This window comes from Anser anser, assembly GCF_964211835.1.
Source record: "Anser anser genome assembly, chromosome: 11".
In the NCBI taxonomy this organism is placed as follows: domain Eukaryota; kingdom Metazoa; phylum Chordata; class Aves; order Anseriformes; family Anatidae; genus Anser; species Anser anser.
In genome coordinates this window covers 10,060,330-10,079,230 of record NC_139732.1, presented here as the reverse complement: position 1 = coordinate 10,079,230, position 18,901 = coordinate 10,060,330, and the positions used below count along the sequence as shown (strand labels likewise).

At 37.5% G+C, this 18,901-nt stretch overlaps 1 protein-coding gene across 34 annotated transcripts in view; it reads left to right on the top strand.

Moving 5' to 3' along the window:
• LOC310905307 (leukotriene B4 receptor 1-like) overlaps nt 1–18,901 on the top strand; it is a gene marked incomplete at its 5' end in the record, with an annotated part of 128,334 nt that overhangs the window by 19,552 nt on the left and 89,881 nt on the right. For 22 of the 34 annotated variants that reach the window (XR_014588910.1, XR_014588911.1, XR_014588912.1 and 19 more), the window contains one exon: nt 16,318–16,380. Coding sequence is in view for 1 of the 34 variants with exons in the window: in XM_083851424.1 (XP_083707550.1) it covers nt 11,528–11,573; nt 11,726–11,757 (78 nt within the window). The other 12 variants (XR_014588924.1, XR_014588925.1, XR_014588926.1 and 9 more) reach the window with 2 other exon arrangements.

Below are 18,901 nucleotides of genomic sequence, written 5' to 3'. Positions count from 1 at the left end.
AGAACAAATTTCTTCCCAATTTCAGTGGCATCCCTGCATTTATTTCAGCAGAAGGAATACAAGAAGAAATCTTAGGAAAGAAAGGAAGAAAAAGATTACTAATTTTATTTTCTAAGGATACCTCAATGTGTTACTTGTTTTCAGTTTGTTGTACATCCAAATTCTTATTGATGGGCTTAGTAAACATTTAATCAGACATTACTGAAGGATCACTGATTGTTCTGTCTAAGGGTTTACCTAGCTATGCTTCCAAAGGTTTTCTCTTACTATGTTAAAGAACAGCAGATGTCATGATTCCTCCTCACAACCTCCATTTTCTCATCCTCATTAAATTAGAGCCATGTAGCATCAATGCTTCCTTTGCCTTGCAAAGAAATAGACTAAAAATTAAAATAGAGGAAGAAGTTCTGTTTCATTGATATTGGAATAGAAAAGCAGAGATTGTGCCAAATGGTGTAGCTAAAATACATGACACAGCCAGGTACAGTAAGTCTTGTATAATTGAAAGGATATATGAAATAAATATAAAGCATTTAAGTATTCGAAAATAAGTGCTTCTTAGAGACTGCCTTGATCTGCCCTTAAATAGTCACTATCTAAATACATTTTTGAAACTATTTTTAGACCTTCTAGTTCACATAGAGTACTGAAAATTGCTTTGAGGTGTCATGCATAACTTTTTCATGATTCTTCATTTGAAGGTAAATGATTTATCACTGAGCGATTCCATGGCATGGTACTCTGTATGTCATTGTAACGGTCTGTTTATCACTGTTCAAGGATAGATATTAAATGCACAGAAAAAGTAGGCTGAACTGAGAAAGCAGGTCATTTTAGAATATCTAGAGATGTTTTTTTATGAGGGACTGTTAACAAGTGAGCAAAAAAAAAAGTGCAAAATAGTTGTAGATGTGGGAGATTTCACAACTATAAAAGGGGTTATGTTAGACAATGCTTAGAGGTGTTAATTAGTTGGTCCACCCTTTTCTGGTAATCCTCAAAGCTGCAGGGAATCCAGGAAGATGATCGGGTTGGCGCTTCACAGAAAGGGACTTCAGCTGTTGTGTTACCAGAAATAAAATGGAGCGCAATGTGTTACCTCTAATTGTGCCATATTGTTGGAAAGCAGGCAGGTAAGGGAATTCAAGAAAACAGAAAATGAAAGAAGCGGGGAAAGCAGTGTATACTGAAGACTAAGGCCCTGGGGTAGGTATTGGAATTACTGCCTGCCGGTTCTGTCATCACTATAGAAATTTTTTTAGTAATAGTATGATTTAAATGTATCCTTTCATATATTAGTAACTAGTACCCACAGTGGGAAACTAACATCCCTATTTAACTTTATGCCATGGCTTCTGACACCCTCATTGTGGAGCCTTGCATGAAGAATGCAAAACTCAAGTCAGAAATATTTTTGATAGTCAAGAAAAGCCTGTGCCTCGTTCATGATACAGGAGCTGTCCTGTGTGTAAAGAAAAGATAACTGATTACGCTAACTGTCCTGCTGGTAGTAAGGAAGGATAGGATGACTCATAATGACTAAACTATATTTGCAATTATTAGGAGGTAAAAGTTGATCAGGTGAATAAAGTTGTGTTACTTTTTCTATGCATAGTATTGCACTGATAAACGAATATTTTACTGTCAAGGTCCAAAAAAGTAAATTTACGTAGTCTTCTGTTTCATGTTTAGTTTAACTGTAGTGGAGCATCTCAGTCTGAAAGGCAAGCAAACATGGCCCTATAATTAAGTTTAGTAAAAAAAAAAAAAAAAGTGCCAATTAAATGCCAAACTATTAAAAATAAAAATTTGATTTTAATATAGTTTAAGTATGCAGTCAAAATAATGCTAATAAACCTTGATTTTTCAATATAACTTAAATTTGAATGGCAACAGAATAGCAGTTGTCATCAAGAACTGAAGGCTTATAGTTTACGAAGGCACTATTGTAGCCTTATTACACTGATTCCAAATCACTTACTGGATCGTACAACCTGAAGGCAAATAACTGTAGATTAAGACATGAAGACTTGTAGAACTTAACAGTTAGTATTCTTATTTGGTGTTCCTTTTACATGAAGTTAGCTTGAGGCTACCTGTAATTTATGGGGAGATTTTTTTTTCTGTCTATGGATGAGTATTATTTTTCTTCGGCAGGAAAGAAAAAAGAAATAGTTATCTGAGATCGTTTTTGACATCTTGCTGCTCAGCAAACTGTCCGATGAACAGTTATGGTTGAATCTGTCTACAGTGTTTTTAAGCAGTGTAGTTATCCAGACTAGTAGATTATGCTTCAGATTTCTGAAAGAATGGATGTTCTTTTTCATGTCCAATTGGCCAGGATAATTGTAGCATCCAAGGGAGCAACAGAAGAGGTAGATAGCTTTTAGCTCTGTTCTGATAATCAGAAACAGCAGGCATCTCATGGCCTTTTCCCGTGAACAGTTTTAATGAATTGTAATAGGTACTACAAACCTGGTTTCACTGGCTAAATAGAAACGGCTTAAGTCAAAACCTTTTTACATACAAATTGTTTGACTAAATTCTGTGCATAAGTGAATATTTCTTCTATGAATATTTTTTTAGGATGAGATGAATTAAGTTATTTGCATAAAGGTGGCAAGAATATTTCTTGGGGACAGCTAGAGAACAACTATAAGAATAAATGCTACCATGACCTTTTTATCATTTTCAGGTTTTTTGCCCTCCTATTCTGAACTGGATACACTCATCTGTATTCCTTCTTGTTCACTGTCCATTTTTGGGATACAGACAGGTTCTTCATTTTTGGATTTAAATAACAGTTCAGGCCTTCCTCTTTATTAAACAAATAAAAAGCAGAATCAGCACATGCCCGGTACCAGAAACAGTTGCTTACAGCTCAGTTACAAAACCTAGGGATTTTTCTACTTCTAAATATTTATTAGTTTATGAAGATTCTTTTAAATTGCCTACCTGTTCTTGCATTTTGGGCTCAACATTTAATCAGGCTAATATTGGCCGGCTCCCTCAGCACCCGTGGGTGCATTCTTATCGGGGCCTGTGCATTTGTGGATGTCAAGTTTGCTTAGCTGATCTTTGACCCGATCTTCTTTGACCAAGGGAAAGCCGTCCTTTATCTGGACTTTCTCTCTTGTCTTCAGCATCCGAGATTCCCGAGGGCTGATCTTAGCAGTAAATACAGAAGCAAAAAAGGCATTCAGTAACTCTGCCTTCTCTATATCCTTTGCCACCAGGACAACCGCCCCATTCAGCAGTGGGTCAACATTTTCCCCAGTCTTCCTTTTTCTACTGATGTATTTGAAGAAACCCTTCTTGTTGTTCTTGGCATTCCTTCCCAGATCTAATTCCAGTTGGGCCTTGGCCTTCCTTGTTGCATCCCTGCATACTCTGTCAGTGTCTCTATATTTCTTCCACGTGGCCTGTCCCTTTTTCCACATGCTGTAAACTTCCTTCTTCTGTCTGAGCTTCTGCAGGAGCTCCCTGCTCATCCGTGCAGGTCTCCTGCCCACTTTGCTTGTGTTCGTGCTCACAGGGATATGCTGATCTTGAGCTTGGAGGAAGTGATACTTGAATACTGACCAGCTGTCTTAGACCCCTCTTCCTTCTAGGGCCCTAACTCAGGGAATTCTTCTAAGTAAATTCCTGAAGAAGGCAAAGTCTGCTCTCCTGAAGTCCAGGGTTGCAATCCTACTTTCTGCCCTGCTTTCTCCTTGCAAGATCCTCCCCTCCACCATATCATGGTCACTGCAGCCCAGGCTGCCCCCTACTCTCACATCTCCAACTAGTCCTCCCTCATTCATTGATACAAAGTCCAGTTAAGATATGTCAGTACTTGGTCCAGTTTAAAATACTTCTCTGGGTAGTCATGTAAATGATGGGTGTTCATTTTGAGATGATTTTTCTCAGGTGATTCAGCCAAATCTCCATTAAAAACCTTCATGAAAGTTACTCACTTCCAAGAAGTTAGTGAGAAAGCATGACTGAATCAAAAATTTCCTTTTTTATTCAAGTCTGCCCAGATCTTTTATTTAAGATGACATCATAGAGAGGAAATATTTAAATTGTATCATAGTTCGATACAATTAATGTGCTGTAACATGAGTAACCGGATGGGAAGCTTTTCAAAGTTATACTGGGTGAATGACCAATTTCAGAAAGGTTTTTCCATGGTGTGGGTATCTGAACAGTATGAAAAACATGACCTCTAAAAGACTTCTGCTCAGAGAACTGAAAACTACAAAGATATAGTTTGTGACTTGTCATCAAAACCATATGAAAGAAGCGTCTCTTCCCTGTCATCTGATTGTGAAATAACTTTTACCTCCCTTCACATCTACCCAAAATTTCTATGGTGGTTTACCTTTTTCTTTGTGTTTGGAACTGTGTAGCAGATAGTGTTGAGCAGCAGGGCTGTTTCTGAGAGAAAGAGAAAAGGAGAGCAGACAGGCAGGCGGAGCACAGAAACGGTCCTACGTTTGTTGCACAGTGCTGTCCATGCTGGATAGACATAAGTTATGTTATGGAACACAGGAGGGAAAACCATTATTTAAACAGGTAAGAATAAATCGGGCAAAATGCCTGGAATGCAAAAAGACTTTGAGAGGCAGAATAAAATCTAGGCAATGACTGTGTCCCAAGAGACTTGACGGTCAGAGAACAGAATGGGAGCATAGTAGGGAAATACTGTGTAAAAAAGAGATTCAAAGAGAATATCCGAAGATTTTCAGGCAACTTGTAAATGTACCAAGGAGATTTTTTAATCTGTTAGTAGCCTTAAGGGGGGCAAATATCTAATATGGACGAACTGAACTAATCCATAGAATAACAGGAAAATAATTATCACTAAAATGTAATTTATCCGTCAGATACCAACGATGCTCTAACTGCATATGAAGGCCAAAATCATAGAATCACTTAAGTTGGAAAATGCCTCTGAGATCATCTAGTCCAAACTTTTTACCTCTGAAAACTGCTTTTATTTGGATGTCTAAACCAGTTGTGTTTGTGTACCTAAAATGGACTTAGAGCTAAACTTCCAGTTGTAATTTCAGGATTTTGGATGCTTTAATTGTTGGGGGTGCCTCATGTCTTAGAGCAAATTTTTTGGGGGGTAGGGCTGATTTTTTGCTAAAAGATCAGCCTTTTTTAAGGCTGGATCACTTCCAGAATAACTCTCTAAACTTGACTTGAACACAAACTGGAAAATACGGGCTGGACTCCGTAGTTAATATTTCACAGAGGTCAAGTTAAATTGATTGATTCATTGATGCTTGTCATGTCATCAAAGAACAGCACTAGTTAAAATGCGCAACATCTTGTATATATGAATCTTCATTTTTCAGGTTCTTGTTGTTCCTAGGAAGAATGTGTGTTCCTCCTATCAAGTGCCATCTTTTATTGGAATTCCACTTGCTAAAGCAACTAGATAATTTTTTTTACCACTTGGACAAAATGACTCATCCTTCTTTTGGGAGCAAAACATATTTAATAGTAATAAGAACTGATTATCCAAACTTGCCCTCTCTGTTGTGACAAGCACTTCATAAAACTTCATAAAAATAGTAAATTTTGTTGCTTCTTTTCCAAGTTGAAGTACTGCTAATAAGTTTCAGCCAGTCAAACTTGTCCGGTCAGACAAAGCTTCTGAAGATTAGAACATCATCCTTCAGCAGGAAGTCAGTAAGCTAAATAAGGGTTGCTGGGAATGTTTGTATTGCTTTCTCCATACCACCACCACCAAAAAAAAATGTATTTAATTTCTGGCTGACTACTTTTGCCAATGTCTGAGTCTTGAACTGAACTTCTAGGAAGATTATTGATTGTGTATGGTAGTAGCTTCCACATTAGCTCTAGGAGGAAATTAAATGACCAGTAAGTAAATATTGAAAGCATAAAAACTGTAGTCTTCCATTATTCATTTGAATTAGATATTTTGTTTTTTAGGAGAAAACTTCATTGTTATGGGTAGAGCAAAAGAGCTTCTGGTTTTTTTTAATGTTTGTTTATTTTGGAGTACAAGGCCACTTACTGTATTACTACTTAACAGAAGAATATTAAAATACCGTTCTTCTTTTTGTGAACTGTTTGGGAAAGGAAAACCTAGTATTTGCCACTCTTATAGCCTTCAAAAGTACTAAATATGTGCAGGCTGTAGTTAGTTAAGTCTTAGTAGGGAATAAAATAATTTTACTTAGCATATTTGAAAAACCAGACCATTAATTTAGGTACCCAAGTATAGATCATTCTGCCTACTTCTGGAAATCCAGGTTGGGAGGTTTCAGAATGCTTTGTAAGTCAAGCTGGTTTAAGACTGAATTATTGCCATAAACATTTTTCATACAAGTTCCTAGCCAAAATTTAACTTTAAAAATTTAACTTTAGATTCTGAAATTAATTTTGAATACTGGATTATTTCAAGAAAAAATGATGTGATCATAGATTAGTACAGAGTAGGAAAATGATCAAATTAATTGAAAAAGGATTCATTAAATATCACTCCATATTGAAGCCGTATGCTGCCTATGTGGTAAAAATAAATAAATATATTGCTGTAATAAAAAAAGTTAGGGAAAACTTTAAAAAGATTTGTGAAACGGACTTAATTATCTGCTCAAACATAAACCTTTAAGGTAGTACTAGAGACGTGAGATGTAACTAAAACTGTAATTAAGTGATAAAGACTAGACCAAAGTCTGTCATGTATAGTAAATAAGTAAAGGGGGGAGGAAGTAAAAAACAAAAAATGTCGGAGTGTGTTTACAGGCCGAGTGTCTCTGTAAGCATTCCAGTGTTACTGATTACTAGTATGTGGAAGATTGAGAGCATAGGGTTAATGAAAGACCCTTTGTCAGTAACTGTGACTTGTATTTTACAAGTAATGGATCTGCTATGTAGGGGGGAAAAATATTTAGTGCCTAAAAAAAATGATCTCACCGTACCCTCCCCTAAAGAGTATGGCATGAAAAGCCGTGAATTTAGCTTCAGTACTTGATTGATTCATTCTAGCAGAAAACAAAGCAGGATGCTCAGAGTTAATTTATGCTGAAATCTGACTGCTTCCCAAGTAAAATTATTCAGAAGTGGAGATTTCAGTACTTTGCTGTTTTCTCCACAGACTGCTGCTGATTAACCACAGCTTTAAAATTTTCCTTCTGTGTCTGATGAAGCTATTTTTGCTTCTTCAAAGTAAAACCTGCTGTGATGGAGTGGCAAAGTCACTGATGATATAAATGGCACACTGGTCAGCTCTTACCTTGATCAGCTTTAAATAAACATTTGTTTCAAATGGTGAAACAATTAATGTAAACACAACAAATTCGGTTCTGGAAGGAGTCAGTGCCTATCTACTGACTCCAGGTGGTTTATATCAGCGTTGAAGATGAACAGGATTGTCTCCTGTAATCAGCAAGGTTTTCAAATGAACCTTCCTTCCACCAGACATTGATGGAAGATCCTCTAACAGTAAGAGAAGGGACAACATATCAGCCAGGGGAGCAAAACAAAAACCAAGAGCTCAGAGTTGGGCAGGAACCACTGCAAACAGGATTTTACTATGCTGTTTCTTAGGAAAAGTGATAAAGCTGGGGGAATGCTTCCGACATGCTGTTTTAGCCAATGTGCAGTCTTAAGACATTTTGAGTGAGGAATACTGCAAAGGCAGCTTAATATAAGAACTGGAGAATTATGCTCTGTGCTATATACTATAAAGCACTGAAAGTTTCCATAAGTTTGAGAGTTAGTTTTTGTTTTGTTTTGTGTTGTTTGTTTGTTTGTTTGTTAGAAAAAGTATAACACATGATAATCACAGGCAGTTCGGGCCCTCTGTAATCAAATGGGCTTTGTATGCTTACTGTGCTCTTAACTCCTTAGATCCTCAGAAGTTACCCATCTCTCTTCTAAGCAGATCATTTAAAAGCTTACTTCAGTTCCTCTTTTGGTTGTGAACAGTTTCAAATTTTCAAGCAAGGGGAAAGAAAAAAAAGCAGTAGCCAGAATTAGAACCATGAGTTAAAAGTACTTTAAACACTGTGGTGCTAGTGACTTCAGCAGTAGATGTTAGTACTATTTAATGACTCTTACTTTACAATAATGAACATTGCACTTTAATAAGGAGTTTCAACCCGAACAGCCCTTTTTCATCAGCAAAAGGATGTTGAACTTGAATGTTTTTTTTTGCTTCTATGTAATATATAAACTGCATTATTTTTGGAGCAGAGCCCTTAAATTCTTTCAATTACCGCTAAATGGTGGCGTTGATTCTGTAGAAAATTCTAGCTAGAGCTTTGTCTGCTGGGAACTTTTCCAGTTTCCCAGTTGATCTGTGTTTTAGATGGCCATGCCATCTGAATAGCCATGCCATTTTGGGAAAAGAGCTATTTGTGTTTGTTTGTTTTTAAATCTCTTAAAAAAAAAAAAGTAGTTTTTTTATATATATATATTTTTTTTCCATATACAATACTTTTGTCATCCTTTTAGCTGTCTAGTTAGCACCTTGTCATTACTGATGTGTTGGATGTAAAAGCCATCATTCTTTTTCTTTCTATAAGGGATGATTGATGTCTGTATTGCAGATGAATATGTGTAAAGGGTGCGGAGTCTCTATTTTCTTTTTTCTCTGCCCTTTGGTTTGAATTTATGTCATTAATATATTCCAAAAAGTGATTTGGATTTATAAATGAAAGGAAGGTTCCAGATTAGCTCAGTAAATTTGGATTCTGGACTAATCAAACAAGCATTTTCACAGGGAAGGCTTGCTACTTCTATTGAGAGTGACATGAATGTTGTGACCCATTGCTTGGCAAAGCTTCATTTTCTTCGTTCTATCCTACATGCATTCTGCTCTGGACAGAAATGTTTGGCTGTATGAACCTTGATTTAAGTGGGAAAAGTTGAAGGTAGTCTTTTAAAACATAGGATTTTGGTTTTTTTTTTTTCCTGCCTCCTGCTGAACTGTTCAGTGTGTAGTCTAACAAATTGCACTCTAGTCCTTCCTAGCAATCACTTATTCACTAAAGCAGAACAGTTTCATCTCACTTATTTCATGGCATATGACTACTTCCCAATGAAAGTTGCATTGTTAGCTTGATATGTAGTTCCATACTAAAGCCAAATGCACTGCTAAAAATACAAATCTTATCCGTAGCAAAGGAAGGCGTCATGAGGCCTCCATGAAAAGTCAAATAAACATATGTAAAATCGTAACAGGGAGACTCTTAATTTATTGATCATACCAATGCAGTGAAAACTGAAGTGAAACGTCAGCTTGTCATACTGCTTAGAATAATAACCTGTATTCAGAATCCTCTATCAAAATAGTACGATTTCATTTTGCAAGGCGACCAAAGGGAACCAAAGCTTTGCATATTTAGTGAAAATACCGTTGAGTTCTCAAAATTAGGAGTATAAAAACTTCTAACTGAAAAATGTGTTAGGTATTCTCTATATCCCAAGACATGGCTATATAAATTTAAGTTGCTGGGCTTGAATCTCATTGTTTATAGAGGACTTTTACAAACAAGTCCTTGTAAAGTCAAGGATGGTTCATTAATGTAATTAGTATTATTCATTTATAAATGTATTCTTGTACTGAATTATCTATGCCAGAAATAGAGCCTTCATTTTTCTGCTTCATATGATGAACATATACCTTAGCTTTCTCTGTACTGTATTATTTATAGCGCGTCATATACCTACATTGCTATACTTTTCTCTTACTCAGTGACTTTTTCCCTTCTTTCATTCAGTTTTATCTGTAGTCATAAAAGGTAATCTATATTTAATATGGCTGTATCCAGCCAGGGGATTAAAAATCTAAAAATATTTTTACTCCAGCACGTGCCTGGAGGCTTGTATTTCACTGCATTCTCTGTCAGAGCAGAGAAGGATGTGGTCAGGAGGAAATTGGCTAGTCTTTTGATCAGACAGAATATTACCTGAATCATTTTAAGAGCTGATGGGAGAGATTTTCTATTCCTCACACCAAATTTGCTTTGCTGAATGAGGCAGCCTACATTAAAATGTTGTTAATAAATAATACCCTGTCTCTCCAAACCATCTTTAATAGCAGCACATAAGTCCTAAGGGAGAGTGGCTTGGAAGTATTCCATATTAGTGTCTAAAATTTTCTATTAAATGTACTGTGAGCCCTAGAGGTTTACTTATAGAATGGAAAAGAGGAGTATATAGATTATTTTATCCCACATTGAACTGTATGTTGGGAATTTAATAATGATTACTGAGTGCCTGTACTCAGGGCTGGTGAGGCCCCACCTGGAGTACTATGTGCTGTTCAGGGCTGCCCAGTTGTCGGGGGGATTGGGGCTTGGGGGGTTCTCATCAGTTGGTGTAAATACATGTAGGGAAGGTGTAAAGAAGATGGAGCCAGGCTCCCTTCACTGGTGTCAAGTGACAGGAGGCAGAGGGCACAGACTGAAGCATGGGAGGCTTCCTCTGAAAATTAGGAAACAGTATTTTGTTTGGTTGTTTTTTACTGTGATGGTGACTGAGCACTGGCACAGGTTGGCCAGGGAGGCTGTGGAATCTTCATGCGTGAAGAGACTCAAATCTTGTCTGGACGTGGTTCTGGGCAGCCTGCTCTAGGTCACCATGCTTGAGCAGGGGGTTGGACCAGGTGCCTCCAGAAGCCCTTTCCAACCTCAAACGTTCTGTGATTCTGTAAGAGAAAGGTTTCTCTCTGCACTCTGTTAGGATCGTTGCAGGTAATGGTGCATGCTCTGTTAAGCTGACAGCCTGTCAGCCTCAGTACATCAGGTATCCTTATTTCACTATCTGGTAAGACTTCTTTACATTGTCTGTGCTGCACCATGTCTCACTGAGCTTTATGATGCACGGAGAACAGAAATTTGGCATAGGAACTGTACAAAAGTACCTGATGCAGCAACACAGTAATCCTGATCAGTTCTTGTGTACAATTATATGAAAACTTTTATTGTAAAAAAAAAAAAAAATTACTCGGGACTAAAATTCTGATTATCTATGTCTCCTACAACAAATGCGTGCTCAGTGTTCATCAGATTCTGCCTTTAGTGATTCCCAAATTTTATTTTTAATACCACATAGAGTATTTGTTAGTAGAACTATGAAAATATTGGCCATAATTTTGGTGTAGCCGTGGACAAATACAAAATTGTTTGACCTTGTTTAGAGATGTAAAATATCTTTGTGCAGTTACATTTGTGGTGTGGAAAGATGTACATTTGCATGTTGAAGAGCAGGCTGATCATATAAACAGGTGTACTTGTGGTCTTAATCTGTTTGTGCCAACTTAATGGAAAAAGATCTTATCCTAACGCTCTGCTTTTAGCTTTCCATTAGAAGCTCTATAACATTCCTGGTTCTGTTTTACTTATGTACAATAGTTTTTAATGTTTATTCACTAAAGTATTGATGACTAAAAATGTAGCAGAAAAGCTTGAAATAAATAATAATTATTTTTGATGGATCTTATTTAAATCTGTACCTTTATAGATTACTGTTCTCTCTCTCTTTTTTTTTTTTTTTTTAGAAATTCGTTGCATATAAAATACAGAGGAACTGCTCAGAAGAACCAGGTTGATTTAAACAATGAAACTTGAAACAGCCTGGCTGTTCTGTATTTTATCTTGCTGAGTGAAATATATGGTTATCTCCCTATCCTTCATACTCCCCCCTGCAACCCCCCAAATCCTTGGATATGCAGATGTTGCATTCTTATTTATTTCAGGAGCCCATGAAAATCGATCACTCTGGTCATAAGTGCAATTTTCCGGATCAATTTCCAGGTATTGGCAGATTAATGTAGTAACTGTACCGAAGTCACAGGCGATTGCTCATGGTTGCTCTTGCATGCTTAATTATAAAGTATAAATGTTCTAGTAACCAACGCTCATCTATTGCTAACATTGGTAGGAGGATGAGTGAAGAAAGAAAACAGCTTGAAATTAAGGTGGCAGAGATCTAAGGGCCAGAGCTGTGCCGTATAGCAGGTCCTAAATAAAAGGCTAGCAGTTTTTCCACATGGCTGGATGAATTTGATGCATGTGGGGCTCTTTCTGTTCATGGTTGTGATTCCCTACCCTGCGAAGAACAGTGAAATTCAGTGAAAGCACAAAAGTTGTCAAGAAAACTAGCAGCTGTCAAGAAAAGGCACATGGAAGAAATCAAATTTTTTTTTACATGCAAGACTTTTGTCTGGTTTTCTGGATTTCACAGAGAACTGACTTTCCTGATATCATCTGCATTGCTGTGTGAAGGGCTTACTCAGGAGTCTTAAGAAGGTTCAAGAAGGAATTCAAGTTGTCACTGTTCATAAAGTAATCTGTATGTAAATACCATAAATTTGTTGAATAGTTGTTTGACTTAACAAGAGTGATTTAGTTATTTTTAATTCTTTCCCAGTCAGGACCTTAAATCATTACTCTGTGCTGTTATGAACATAAAAGAGCATAACAATTATTCCTACCTTTCAGACATGTTCTATGTAGCAGGAGGGAGCCAGTAACATATGTCTGGATAATCTCTCAAGTTACTTGATTAGCCCTGTGAAAGACCAAGACCCTCTTGCATTCTTTCTCTGGAATTAAGACATGCAGCCTCATGTAAGCAGTTCAGAAATGAGCTACAAAAGTATTTTCCAGGGACTCTTTTCCAAGTGGCTTGTGTTTGAGTTCATTCAGCCTTACGTGATTGAAAAAAATATATATATTCATCAAAAAGTACCTTTAATTACATAGATTACTTGGGTTTTGGTGGGTTTTTTTTTACATTTCAGTTCTGTCACTCTGGGGAGAAAGGTTGCTTTTCCTGCTGTTCTTGTATTGTTAGCTGTAAAATATGCATGCTTGGTTACAATTGTAGTGAAGCAGAGTCCCAGGGAAACATGAGGTACTGAACTCACTACTAAATGTTTGGAATGTAAAAAGAAAAAAAATACCACTTTTGATACCTATTGCTGTCCAAATTCTTATTGTACTACTGTGCTTCATATCACTGTATGTTGTCTGTTCTTACCAAGCTTTCGTATGTGTATTTACCACTCCATGCATGCTGATCAAGTTCAGTTTAGGAAACAGTATGCTGTGTCACACTACAGAATTATTACAGAAGGTGAAGTAGTTAAGAGCTATCCATAACAAAATATAATGGGAGTCAAGCTGACTGCTGAAATATGTCTAAATTACTCTTGTTATGGTCTATTTACTTGAGCTCAAAGCATACATGTAAAAATAAAACAAGCCAACACCACTTCACTGATCATATTTGGTTTCTGTTCCAAGTCACAGCTCAATGTTGGGCCCAAGCAAAAGGGCCAGGTTGTGGTCAAATGTGCCAAGGTCGGAAGAACAGGGATCGTAGTCACAGCACTTTCCAGCTTCATACAGCAACCCACATTTGCACAGAACTCTGTTTTCTTTCCACTGGGTTCTTTTCCAATGGGTGGGAATTAGAACCTTGTTTTTCCTCTCACATAGTTGTTATATATACTTGCGGGGAAGTAAGTTATTACCAAATATAGCTTAGAGGGCTGCAGCAGAATCTTTCCAGTCTGGCTGTCCGCCTGGAAAAGGTTCAGAAAATATAGGGCTGTCACTTTTGCCTGAGATTTACTAGGAAGTTGAATGCATATACGCACTATGGAGTGTACATGCAGTAAGCCTAATGTTTCCCCAAAACACTTTGTATTGTGTGTCGGATGTATCATTAAAGTTATAATTATGATTGCTGTATTTCTGAACATGTGTGTGCTCATTTGTGGTACATCAAATATGCTTCAGAATGTACATGTATAACAAACATATCTGGAATTATTGGACATATGGTGACCTGTTTGCTGTTGTGTGCATGGTTGATGTGACCTAAATACAAAATAAGTACGGTACGTATGTACAGAGTGAGGAATCCTGAAGGAGCTGGGAAAACCTCACTGGTTGGAAGCATGCAGGGATATGCTACGTAAAACTTTATGACTAAGAAAACATGCATTAGCACTCCTAGGATCTTAGGAGAAGCGATTAATGAAAGAACTGCGTTAACACAGTGACTGCTGTATATTATCTGTCCAGCAATGTCTAATGTCATTATTGGTATTCACAAATTATACCACCATCAACATTTTGTCTGTTATAATTTTCTGTGTTCACAGATGGGACCTCTAAGCAGACATTTCCAAGTATAATTCTAGCCCTAATTCAGTTTTCAGAATGCCTTGCATAAATGTCTATTTTTGATGAAGCTCTGCTCTAATTTATTACAGCATTTTGTCAGTTCTAAATTGGGAAAATTGACAGAAAAAACAGTTGCTTTTCATACAGTATAGTTGGATTCTAGGAGACTTTTCAGAACCAAGTTGCACAGGCATACATCGGAGGGAAATACAATCCTGTGTACAATTTATGCATTTCATGGTGTTGAGCAAGGAAAGCAAGTAAAGAAAACGGTGCTTTGTAGTTAACCTGTAAACCTATTGATTTGAAGCATCTTCACTTTAGGAAAAACAATGGTCTGCTTGGCTAATAATCTACATTAAGCTTTGCAGTTATCCTTTTAAAGAATAAGCTTATTAATATTTAAACTACGCATTAGCTGCATCTCTTACAAAGAGGAGATAATATTCCACACAACTATTATTAATTATAACCAAATTAACATGAACTGAGTATAACTGATTGGTAATAAATCTTCTGTAGTTCAAGCCAAATCTTAGTAAAAGTAATAAAGGTAGTTTTAAAATAAAACAACAGCTTTGATAGGTATTCCGTATTAACCGTACAGTCGGAAAGAGCACTCCATATGTTGCTCAGCTCAGCAAATTTTGTGGAACATAACTGAAGTAAAAGCAAATTGGTACAATGTCAAGACCTGCGTAATATCCGTTCACATGCGACTTCCTATTCTTCAAATAATCTTGAAAATTACAACAGCCAGTTTAGAGAATTAACTGGCATATATTATGAAAAACCTTTTTTCTTATAAAGCACAGATTACAATAGACTTTGTTTTGCTATTGTTTTACGTGATGCTTAGCTCGTGTTTGGGCGAAACACGTGGTTGAGGTTGGAAGGGACATTTGGAGGTGGTCTTGTCCAACCACCCCTGCTCAAGCAGGGTCACCCAGAGCTTGTTGCCCAGGATCGCAGTCAGAAGAGTTTTGAAGAGCTTCATGTATGGAGATTGCCCAGCCTTTCTAGGCAACCTGTTCCAGTGTTCTGTCATATTCTCAGTAAAGTGTTCCTGTCCCCCACTGTTTGACCAGCTTTGTGGTGAAAGAAACTATTCTGATCTGCTTGAAACTTTCTGCGTACCGGGCTGGGCCCATTGCCCCTTGTCCACCTATCGTGTACACCTCCAAGAAGAGTCTGGTTTCGTTTTCCCTGTACCTTGCCACAGAGTAGCTGAAGTTTCCCTGAGCCTTCCTTTCTTAAAGCTGAACAGATCCTGTTCTCACATCTTTGCCTTGTATGTGTTACCAGTTGTAATGTTCAGTGGGGCCATTACCTGCTTATTTTAGATGCATCTGTTTCAGAACTGATTTACACCTGATTTTGAATAGGGTTTGGATGACCCTGGATTATCCCATATCCTATGTTATCCCTTTTCCTATATTGCTTTCATTTATGATTTTGTTGTATGTTAGTATCCACTTTTGTATTTTAAATGAGCATAAATTTGAGAATGCATCTAATAGCTTTAATCTGACAGAACTGCAATGTTTTCATTTAATACCTGTTGATCTGTTTATAATATCAAGGTTAAAATATGTGGTTTCATAGAGATCTGTGTTAATCTCAAGCTCATAATATCCTGCTGTACTTTCTAGAGAAAGCTTGTATTGAGGATAGGATGGCAGCTGAACCTCTTTTCAATACAATCCAAATTTTATAAGCTGCCACATAGAAACCAGATTTTCTGCAATGACCTGACAAGACAATGTGAAGAAGCACTCTGTGCTGTAGCTTGTTTATTTCTTTTTCATATGAAAACATAATTCCTGCAGGGAATTCTGTTTCAGCCACAGAACTAAGGCCTGTGAAAGGCTCTTCTTTCTGCCTGAAAGTTCCCCTGTGAATTGCTGATGGTTAGGGAAGCTCACAGTGACAGGAGACAGCAGCTTTGTGCTTAGATGACAAGAGCCTGTGTTTGTGCTAACTGCAGCTGGCACCATTAACTACCTATCCATGGACTAAAATAAAAACAATTATCACTGCATGCATTATAATGACGAAATCCACTCTGTTTCTATAGTAACATGAGTGGCAATTTATACTATGACTTTAAGAAAGTAGAATGTGACCATTTCTTTTTTTTTATTTTTTGCAGTTTTACAAGGAGCAGCAATTCACAGAAAATAACGTTTGAGATGATGTCACATAAGTTACAAAGGTAAGATGTGCTTTATGAGAAACAAAAAAACGCACAACATACATTCAAGTTGGAGTGTTGCTTTTGACTTTTAAGTATTGTTACATAGAGGCATACCCAGTTTAGTGCTGTTTGAAGTAAATTCTTTTTCTGTTTATTACAGATAATCTTTTAAGTAGAAGCTTAACAAAAACAAACAAACAAACAAAAACAGGAGTGAGAAAACGTGTGAGGGCTTAAGCAAGTCAAAATTTTAAAATTGTTTTTATAGTGCCATATGAAAAACAGTCTTACACTCTGAGCTTTTGTCTTCAGAAGCACATTGAGATATCCTCAGAACGCTCCAGCACTTACACTGATGAAACTGCAAAAGATTGCTCAGTGGATGTTTTTATTATACTGCAGCATTTTTAGGCCTATCCATACTAATATTAATCTAGTTAGTGTGTTTATTAGTAGCAGGAAAGCTGTGGCAAAATCTTGAGCAATCCCTGCTGGGATTTGGAGGATGTGTCTTTATGGATACTGATGAAGTAGACTATTACTTTATAGATTGATCAAGGGAATAGAGTTCCTGAGTTCTTCAGACTGATTTAGGCATTCTGTTTGAATGTTGCTTTATTTTCAAAGTACCTCCCTATACAAAAGGTATGGCACGTTTAATTGTGTAGTTATTCAGACCAGAATATCCAGAAGCATTTAATAATTCACAGCCTTTCTCCTCCCCACATATTTGTCTTGCCCAAAACTTTTTTCCTTCAATACATGCTGCATAAGGAGTGCTCCTATGAGCAATGCTGAAGCTAGGATCATCTCTGCTACAAGTAAAGGATTATAGAATCTCTCTTTAAGTTACCTGAAGCTTCGGTGTATGACAGTAATCCACTGCCTATTGGCCTTTCCTTGCATGTGGCAGACATAATTAGATAAAGAAGGAAGAACTTAACTCTGTGTTAAAAAATCCTGTTCAGTCGCATGATATTCTTTCTTTAGATGTAGTAATTAATGACTATCCTGAATTCATAGGAATTTTTTCTTAAAGTTAATGATCATCATTGATTGTAATTTTCGGGCATCTATATCCATGCCTTTTAGAAAAGTTTTTAACCTCCAGCTCTTTTTCAAAATGTATTTCACTGCTTTAGAGGACGAAACATGACATCAGACTATATCTTAACATCTCTTTCTAAGCCCAGGCTTAGTTTGCTGATTTAACTGTATTTTCTAAAATGTATGGATGATTTAAATTTTTTGATGTTATGCATGCCAATCTTAGAAATAGGTCTTCTGTACCTGCTGTTACAGTAATAAACACAGACATTCTACTTTAAAAAAAAAAAGCAATAATTTAATTTTAGTCAACAAAGTAAATACTTCATTCAAAGTGTGAAATATGCAAGTAACATTATCTCCATTTCTAAGAGGATCCAACTGAGCTTATCAGAAAAGTTAAGTAAAAGTAAAAATGCTAAGTATTTCTTGTGTTTAGATTTACATATTAAATATATAGTCAGTTATATCAAAATAAATCTTGTAGCTTATGAACCAGATCATACACTATATGTGAAATGGGAGGTTATTTGACTTTCAGCAAAGTAAGAAAGGAAACTGCTTAAACAGAGGAAGAAAGGAGAAGGCTGCTTTTTTTCATGTAAAAATTTACGTGCCCAAAGACGAGCCGACACGGAACTAGACCGGCCTGGCTGAGCAGAGAGTTGTGGCTCGAGCTTAGGAGAAAAAGGAGGGTTTATAATCTTTGGAAAAGAGAGGGGGCTACTCAGGAGGACTATAAGGATGTCGCGAGGCTGTGCAGGGACAAAATTAGAAAGGCCAAAGCTCATCTGGAGCTCAATCTGGCTACTGCCATTAAAGATAACAAAAAACGATTTTACAAATACATCAACGCAAAAAGGAGGACTAAGGAGAATCTCCATCCTTTACTGGATGCGGGGGGAAACTTAGTCACAAAAGATGAGGAAAAGGCTGAGGTGCTCAATGCTTTCTTTGCCTCAGTCTTTAGCGGCAAGACCGGTTGTTCTCTGGATACCTGGTACCCTGAGCTGGCGGAAGGGGATGGGGAGCAGGATGTGGCCCTTGCTATCCATGAGGAAATGGTTGGCGACCTGCTACAACACTTGGATGTACGCAAGTCGATGGGGCCGGATGGGATCCACCCGAGGGTACTGAGCGAACTGGCGGAGGAGCTGGCCAAGCCGCTTTCCATCATTTATCGGCAGTCCTGGCTGTCAGGGGAGGTCCCAGTCGACTGACGGCTAGCAAACGTGACGCCCATCTACAAGAAGGGCCGGAGGGTAGACCCGGGGAACTATAGGCCTGTTAGCTTGACCTCAGTGCCAGGGAAGCTCATGGAGCAGATTATCTTGAATGTCATCACGCGGCACTTGCAGGGCAACCAGGCAATCAGGCCCAGTCAGCATGGGTTTATGAAAGGTAGGTCCTGCTTGACGAACCTGATCTCCTTCTATGACCAAGTGACGCGCTTGGTGGATGAGGGGAAGGCTGTGGATGTGGTCTACCTTGA